General features: G+C 38.2%; 1 protein-coding gene across 1 annotated transcript in view; it reads right to left on the bottom strand.

Annotated features, from left to right (window-relative positions):
• The window catches only part of CCT7 (chaperonin containing TCP1 subunit 7), a 34,968-nt gene extending 26,391 nt beyond the window's left edge, over nt 1–8,577 (bottom strand). The window contains exons 1-6 of the mRNA XM_028320925.1: nt 8,471–8,577; nt 7,394–7,492; nt 6,956–7,051; nt 6,257–6,322; nt 5,343–5,418; nt 4,258–4,369 (exon numbers count right to left, since the gene is read on the bottom strand). Of these exons, the coding sequence (XP_028176726.1) occupies nt 4,258–4,369; nt 5,343–5,418; nt 6,257–6,322; nt 6,956–7,051; nt 7,394–7,492; nt 8,471–8,473 (452 nt within the window). The 5' untranslated portion in view covers nt 8,474–8,577. The remainder of the gene's footprint in view (nt 1–4,257; nt 4,370–5,342; nt 5,419–6,256; nt 6,323–6,955; nt 7,052–7,393; nt 7,493–8,470) is intronic.
• Nucleotides 8,578–9,414: the final 837 nt, after the last annotated feature.

Below are 9,414 nucleotides of genomic sequence, written 5' to 3' on the forward strand. Positions count from 1 at the left end.
AATAATTGGTAAAAGCATTATTTATTATTGTTTACTAGCTTTCCGCCCGCGGCATCCCTGCGTTGAATTTTGTCTGCCACAAAAAAACATTATCGCGCGCGTCCCTGTTTCAAAAACCGGGATAAAAACTATCATATGTCCTTTTCCCGGACTCAAAACTATCTCTAAGCCAAATTCATCAAAATCGGTTCAGTGGTTTAGGCGTGAAAGCAAGACACAGTTACTTTCGCATTTATAATATTAGTATAGATAGTATATATTCGGAAAATAGCCCGGAAAAATTTGGTTTTGTCAACAAATGATTAACAATTTGTTTGTATGGGAAAAGAAGTGCTATTTTTACTTTTTTCCATCCAATTTATTTTTCCTTTTATAATGAAAAAAAAAACGAATTAGTCTAGCCGTTATTGAGTTTAGAGTAGTGAGAAAATGGCCTCATATCTACTATCATTGATCCACACATCTCATTCGGAAATTGGATCCGTAGTTTTTAATCATTGGCCATAACAATAATTTATCATTTAGGCTGACAAAGGTGACCTGAGTTTCTTGCGCTTCTTCTTCTCAGCACTGGCCCATTTATTGTCCCGAAGCAGTGGTAGGCTTAAAGTAATATTGGGACGGGAAAGAACGGTTTTTAAGTCTATTTGCAGAAAATAATTTACTTTAATGACATTTACTAGCTTTTGCTCACGGCTTCGCCCGCTTGAAATTTTGATCTGTCACAGAAAAACATCGTTGCGCGCGTCCCTTTTTAAAAAACCACGATAAAAACTATCCTATATCCTTTCCCGAGACTCCAAATATATTTATAGCTATCGGTTACGTGGTTTAGGGTGGATTTGACCAAACAAGAGTAAATATTAATCTCAGAATAAATCGTCAGTTACTTACTTTTGATATATATTTCCCATATTGAAATATCAATGAAAACCTCATCCTCGAGCTAAAGGAACGTTCCGAACGCGAGAAGAACATTGTTATCGTAGGAATACCCGAAAAAATTGACAAAAATTATAATGCTCGACGCAACCATGACATCGAAGAGTTCTCAAAATTAACAACTCCGATACTGAATGATTGCCCGAAACCATTAAAAACGATACGACTTGGCAAATACGTTCCGGGCAAAGACCGCCCATTAAAAATATGTTATCATAAAAGCGAAACGGCAAAACTTATACTACAAAACAAGACGAAATTCCCGGAAAATATCAAGATCTACTACGACCAGACACCGGCACAAAAACAATACCTACAGTCTGTTAAGGGAGAGTTAAGTAATCGTTTGGAAAATGGCGAAAAGGATCTGATTCTCAAATATAGCAAAGGAGTGCCACGGATTGTCAAAGCCAAAACTAGCCAAAAAAACTGAGTTCTGCCTCCCCACTAAAAGAAAAATGCGCAAAAAGATTGGACCATTGCATTGTAAATAAATATGAAGACATTCCACTTATACCTTCATCGCTACGATTCTTCTACACTAATCTACGCAGTATACGTAGTGAGGGTAAATTCGATGAAATAAAGTGCCTACTGAAAACCATACCTACGACTACACACTTGTTGATATTTACGGAAACGTGGATCATATCAGAAAATGATGCAAATTTTTATCAAATCCCGGGATACAAACATATTTATAACTACAGACAGAACAGTAGGGGTGGTGGCGTATCTATCTTTGTTCATGACTCGATAAAATTCAATGTAACAGAAGATTTGATTGAAAACGGTGACCATTATTTATGGATATACGTGGAAAAATTATCACTCAATATTGGAGTTGTTTATAAGCGTGATGGAGATTCTGACATAGATAGTTTCCTTGACATCTACTCATCGCAACTGGAGCAGCGTAAACGGACTCTTGTCTTTGGCGACTTCAACATAGATTTACTTAAGAAAGATTCATACGTCACGAAATACATCAATGAAATTAGCGAATGCGGATACAAAATCTTAAATAATATTAACCCAATTTACTGCACGCGAGAAACTAGCTCAACAAGGACAATAATAGACCATGTTACCACCAATATTACTAATCATTCTTTCAAGTTGTCTATCATAGAATCATCCCTATCGGACCATAAGCAATTATACCTTGAAGTTGGGAAGCTAGCACCAAGAAAAAGAATAAAAACTAATTATACGGCACTGGATTATGATAAACTATACGAGAGCATATCAAAAACACTACATAGCGTAGAGGACAACTACTGTGGCTTAGAAAAGTGTATATTACAAAGCATTGAGACAAGCAAAATAGAAAAAACGAAAATACTAAATCCACCGCAGAAGGACTGGATAAATAAGAACATTATAAATTCAATAAATACAAGAAATCACCTGTGGAAGGAAACTTTAAGAAATCCAGGAAATGAAGAATTGAGGAAATGTTTTGTAAAGGAGCGAAAGAAGGTCCAAAAAATAATCAAGACGTGTAAGGAAAGCTACTACCATAGCTTATTCCATAGAACACAGAATCAACCTAAAAAAATGTGGGAAGTCATTAATAGCCTTGCATCAAACAAAACTAAGAGTAGCTCTGCTCTCCCAAACCTAATATCTAATTCCAAATTAATAACTGACGGCACAGAAATATGTAACTTGTTTAACTGTTTTTTCTCTTCAATTGGTTCAGAACTAGCTAGTAAAATACCACATGAATATCACAGTTTTTTTCAGTCTTCCTTCCATACTCATTACTTCCTTTCTTCATAATTTACTTGAAATAAATAATGGTTATGCACGCGATTCTAAATAAACGTAATTTTAATCGTTAATCACAGGCAGTAAGCAGATGTGATAAACTTGTATCATTAAAAAGTACTGTAAACAAATGACAAATGCTCTTACACACAGGTTCATTATTTCTAGCTCTCTAACTTAATAAATTTTACGTCTTTACGATAGTAATTAATAAAATAAAACTTAACTTACTTATTACTGCAATCTGAACGCCTAGAAATAACACACTGGCAAACTCTTGCTCCTTCACTTTCGATGGGAGATTAAAAGATAAGATTTTATTTTTAAACTCGATTGATTTTAGAAACTAAACAAAATTTCATATCTTTTAGCACTTCTTTCGTACCAATTACTTCCATTCTTCAACATAAAAAGATTCATCGTCTTGTTCGTGATTATTTTAAATGAACGTAACTTTATTACACGGAATAACTATCAAAATGTATTGATATTCTTATTGTTTTATTAATAACGATTGCGCATCTACAATTCATTCAAATTTGAGTATTTTGGAAGCATGCTTAAAGCATTAATTATTATTAAGTATGCTAGGACGGATCTTTAGTTAACAAAGATTAATCAAAGTATTTTTGCCGCCGCTTTTACAATCTCATTTGTTGATAGAATTACATTTTTGTTAAGTTAAAAATTACGTAAATTTGTAGTTGAAAATGAAGAGTACCGATTCACGACGAGTACGACGACACATTCGATAGACGTATTGCTTGACTGTTATTGGTCAGTCAGTCTCGCCGCGCGGGCGCGGGGCAGTGCCTTTGTTGCGAGGGACCGCTCGCGCCTCGCGTTTCTCGCACGGCCAGTTCGGTTTCTTCGGCCGTCGAATCGCGTCGAATGCGCTTGCGACTATTGATTGTTTTCTCGTGCGGATAGTTAGTGTGTGAACGTGTGATAGTGAGTGTGGTAATAGTGAATGTGTGTTAGAAAGATGTCTAACCATACGTACAGTGCTCGTAAGTACGTANACGCACAGCCCAAACCACTGGACGGATCGGGCTGAAATTTGGCATGCAGGTAGATGTTATGACGTAGGCATCCGCTAAGAAAGGATTTTACGAAACTCCGCCCCTAAGGGGGTAAAACGGGATCCACGCGTACGAAGTCGCGGGCGGCCGCTAGTTTTATATACAGGATGTTAGGTAAATGGGTATATGAGCCGACACTAGCCCATGTTAACATGGTCATATAAATGGTATGGTGAAGTCAGAAAATTTATATTTTCATTTTAATTATTTTATTTTTCATACAAATCGGATTTTATAAAATTTATTTTTTATGAAAATAAAAAAAAGTAAAATGATGATATCAATTTTCTGACTTCACCATACCATTTATATGCCCATGTTAACATGGGCTAGTGTCGGCTCATATACCCATTTACCTAACATCCTGTATAATTACGTGCGAGCGACAAGGATGGGTAGCTCGGGGTCATTAAACGAAATTCTACGTGCTCGGCGACCGGACTTTAGTCTGCATACATACCTCTGCTCATGAGGGCTCTTGTTGTCAATCTTCACAGCCAGTTCGCCCACGCGAGCCACGGAGAGACGCGCCGCTGTGCGCATCGCACGCACTACTATGCGTGGGTGCACGCCTGGGAAACAAAGTGATAGAAAGTTCGTTAAAATGGTAACAGATGGCGCTGAATGTATTCTGCATGGCGGTGGAGTTTTAGCCTAGGCGCAGACCACAGACTTGTTGGCCGTTAGTTGGGTCGGGCTGTTAATCAATCAGTATGAAGATGTACGAAAGTAAGCAGTTGATCCGGCTCGAAGGACCAATATGTTACTTCGATAGTGTGTGTAGTGGTTTATAAATTAAAAGAGTGGACTGTATGAAATTTATTATCTATTTGGTATAAAATTACAATATTATCAAGACCGTTTAGTGCAAAGTCGTTGAAGAGAGTGCGTTAGGATCATCTTCCTCGATGTTCGCTCGCGAACCAAACATTGCTCGTACGTTCGCCGAACGCTCGCCGCTCCCTCCGGTCACGCCGCCCGCGGGCTATGTCCGTGAGTAGACAAGCACATTACACCTATTTGGTATCGGCTGATTCTTCATACTAATTAGAATCGGTCTCAACTATCGTTTGACTAAGTCAGTAGTCTGGGGGGGAGAGGCTTAGGGCTCAAATAAGATGTTTTGAGCCGAACATTGTTTCTTGTTTGCAGGACCCCCAACGCACGACAACGCTCCTGCTCACAACGTCTAATTAGAAAGAGCCCGAAGGTAGAGCCCTACATTTATTGACCCAAATCAGTGATAAGAGTAATACATAAAAGACTTGCAGCAATAATTTATAGGTGGCTTAATTTTTTTGTCCATTTCAGACAAAAGACATCCACTGCTGGACAGACTTCCCCAACAATTTCCACAACGGTCCTGCGCTGCCTACCTCCAGGTGGGTGGATTAGTTCTAATTAACTACCTGACTTTTTTATTTTTCTTTAATCAGAAAACTATAGCTCTTTATACTACAACAGGAACTTCATGACCTCTTTTTTATTACAGGACACGCGTGCGATATAAAGTAAGACAAGTATAAATAAGCAAAAAATAATTACCTTCTTCAATGAAAGGCTTCACTCTCTTCAACAGTTCTCCAGCCAAAATGACCACCGACGTGGTTCCGTCTCCGACCTGAAATTAATTGTGTGTTTATTCACAAAGTACATATTGCTGTGGCCAGTTTTTATGAAAGAATCATCTCATATAATCGTGTGTCCGCAATATAAATTCGGAAATTGGATCCGTGTTTTATAATCATTGAAAATGTATACATTTTTGTGACTATAGTCTGGTCTGCGAGCACGTAGAATTTTGTCCAATGACCCCAAGCTACCCATCCGTAGCGTGGGCAGGCCTCCTACTAGGTGGACCGACGATCTCGTAAAGGTCGCGGGAAGAGCCTGGATGCGGGCAGCGCAGGACCGTGCATTGTGGAAAACCTTGGAGGAGGCCTTTGTCCAGCAGTGGACGTCATTTGGCTGAAACGAACGAACGAAAGAACCCATCCTTATCGCTCGCGCGTAATTAAATTGCTGTCGCGCTCGCACACTCACTGCGGGCGCCCGTCGCACAGTCGCGATAAGGACGGGTAGCTTGGGGTCATTGGACGAAATTCTACGTGCTCACGGACCGGGCTTTACACAAGGTACTCTGCGAGCTATGTGCCCCGCCCACTGCCAGTTGATTTTAGCAATTCTGCGAGCTATGTCGGTCACTTCACTTTGGTTCTCCTGCGGATCTCCTCATTTCTGATTCGTTCACGCAAGGGAACTCCGAGCATAGCACGCTCTATCGCACGCACGTGGTGTGGGCCCTCCACTAGGTGGACCGACGATTGACGACGCAAGACCAGACGTTATGGAAATCCTTGGGGGAGGCCTATGTCCAGCAGTGGACGTCATTCGGCTGAAACGAACGAACATAAGGTACAGCAGTTTTTATCTGTCCTTTAAAATAATCAATTATTTACCTCGGCATCCTGTGATTTGGCGATGTCAACCAGCGTTTTCGCGGCAGGATGTACGATGTCCAGCAACTGTAAAAAACAATACAAAATTGTTTTAATAAAAAAATCATGCAGTGCCTATTATTATTTGTTTTGCCTAGCTCTATTAGTAGTTTCACAGGTAATTTAGTTGAGTCTTTGTGACCAAAAAAGCTGCTGTCTTGCCCGAAGACTATAATCAGAGTGAATACAAAATTTAGCGTGGATTAGCGGGGAGTTGCCCCGAATTTTGTCAGTGTGTGCGTGCGCGCCGCATACGTATTGGCGCGCTCACATACAAACCGCGCTCGGGGTTTCTGTGAAGATGACCTACTCATTTGTATTTACTCTGCTATAATCCAGGCCTTTTCAAGGCGAGAGTGAATAGGCACTTACAGGGCAGATATGTACCATCCTAGGCTGCATCTCACGTCACTTAACACCAGGTGCGATTGTAGTCAAATACCTGCCTTGTTATGCATAAAAAGAACCAGGCCTAAATGATTCATCTGATATCTGTGATTCTTAATCTAAAGCCCGGTCCGTGAGCACGTAGAATTTTGTCCAATGACCCCAAGCTACCCATCCTTATCGCTCGCGCGTAATGTTGTTGCTGTCGCGCTCGCACACTCACTGCGGGCGCCCGTCGCACAGTCGCGGGTATAATATTCATGGTATACATACCTTCATGATAGTAGCACCATCGTTGGATATAACTGACTTGCCGGAGTGGTCTACGATCAGTTTGTCCATGCCACGAGGGCCCAGGGTCGTTCGGACCTGGAAAATAAATACAGTAATATTAATATAATATACCAGGTGTTACAGAAAATAAAAGTAGTTTCTCTATTGGTAGAAAATTAAAAGATAGAGTGAGTCACTCCAGAGTACTACTACAATAACACATTTTTTTGTTTAAATTATTTTAATGAAATTTTTAAGAGTAGAACAGTTTTAGTGTTTGTAGAGAAAGGAGAAACACCCTTTTACCAGTTTAGGTATCACTTACATTTATGACATTAAATGGGAACAAAAGTAATGAATCTTTTAATTCTAACAGCAGAATGTTACGAACAGCAACAGATTTCATCTAACAGCAACATAAAGGCACGTTTAACTCACCGCATCCACAACCAGCTGGCACGCATTGATGTTGGATATCAGCTGCGGCTTGCCCTGGGACTGGTCCGTCCCCTCCTTCAGCACTAGGATTTGTGGTTGCTGTGAACGATAACGTTCAGCAAACGTTAGTTGTGTAGTAACGATGAAGTGCGTTGTTGACTGGGATGTTTGATCTCATAAATGTTAGGTGTCCTCAAGAGGGATTCAGAAATTGGATCCGTGTTTTATAATCATTGAATCGTAGAATGTTGTCTATGTAAAATGTGTGTGAATTTACTTTGGAGAAGTTGTGAGTTGTAAAGGTGTTTTATTACCCAAATGTTTTTAAAAATACATTATTTTCTCCAGATAACCAGTGAATACCAGAACCTAACATAACAACTATAGGGACATTTAATTCAAGCTAAAACAAGAGCAATTATTAACTAACATTTGTAAAGGAAAGGAAAGGAAACATTTGATTCTTTATCAACTCATATTGCAGTCTTCAAATAAATTGGTAATATACTCGTCTTAAAATAAAAGGAAAAGCATAATTTCATGTTATTATGGATAGAAATCTATGAGTAATCAACAAGTTCCATTGTCAATAAAAATTGGTTTTAACTTAAGATTATCTAAGAAAATCACTTCAGAAGATATTTAATGGTGCGAGTAATTGAATTATTAAGTTGAATACATCACGTGATGGATTTTTATGTGAAGTTTTGCAAATCATGTGAGCAGTTGGTCGCAGAATAGGGAGGTTACAAAAATGACAGTCGGCTAGCGGAAAAACAAAGATTTTTTATTATTAGAATGTTTAAAAAATGAAATATTATATCAAAGTAAGATAGTTTGTGTCATCTTTACCCATAATCACAAACATAGTACAATATTAACACTGTAAATAGCTAAAAATAATCATTTTCTAGAATCTTAGAACCTGTCATTTCTTATCACTTTTTCACTAAGAAAAACACTATTTTCACAATAAATATTCGCACTGGTGTGTAATTTAAGCCCGCAAAAATCATACAATTACGTTCAAATTACTTTAAGTTAGGAGATTCATTACATATTTACAAATTTAATTACCATTTTGCTTTCCGATGATTCACAAACAATAGCGAAATTTTGACAATGTCAATTTGTTTGACAGCTAGAACTGACAGCATTAACTGATGTTACCATTAAGCAAATTTTTTACCAGAACAATGGGTAAAAGAACAAGAAAAGACTATAGGTATGCATGCCGCATTGATAAACAAGAATGAGATAAGAAAAAACAGGACCGAAAACTACATCCATTCTGAGATTCATTCTTATAATAGTGGCACTTTGATTAATTACACGGTCTAAGTACAGCGACATATAGCCTGACCAGGAACATAAAAACCCTGGCATAGAGGCGCGTCAATTGCATTTGATAGTGCAACACTGAGTACAGTTCGTACCTGTGTTAAATTAATAGGCTAAATTTATGTATCATGATTCAGGATTACGGGCTAATTTGATATTTTCATAAATTAACGAAAAAATATTATTAATAAGGTAACCTGGTTTAAATAAATTAAATGAAATCATCAATCGAGCTAGTAGGATTTATTTTATTATTCATCAATAATCAAATTCAGAAATTGAATATTCAACTGCAATGTCTGCTCATGAACGCTTCAAACTCGGTACTTCTTTCCCAATTTCATAAAATTTAAAACTGAGAAAGTGACAAAAAACTTTAAAATAGGTAGTTGAAACAAACTACAGCTAATTTTCATAGTGGACTGTACTATACGATAAACATATCAGTCAATTTGACAACCTTTGTCGGAAACATTTGTAGCGAAATGTCATCGTGTGGTTGGCAATACTGCTTTCGCTACCAACATGAAGACTCGCTAGGCAGGCGGCCGCCAGATGACACTTCGTACTATTAGACTCGCCCGCGAATTATAAATAATTGTGCAAGTAAAATGTACTGTGTTTAAGCTCATGAATAAACCACGTTATCAAACTTAGCGCGAGTTATATTTTCATAGAAC

Source organism: Ostrinia furnacalis, unplaced genomic scaffold, assembly GCF_004193835.3.
Source record: "Ostrinia furnacalis isolate ACB-3 unplaced genomic scaffold, ASM419383v2 OfSCF7462, whole genome shotgun sequence".
NCBI classification, from domain to species: domain Eukaryota; kingdom Metazoa; phylum Arthropoda; class Insecta; order Lepidoptera; family Crambidae; genus Ostrinia; species Ostrinia furnacalis.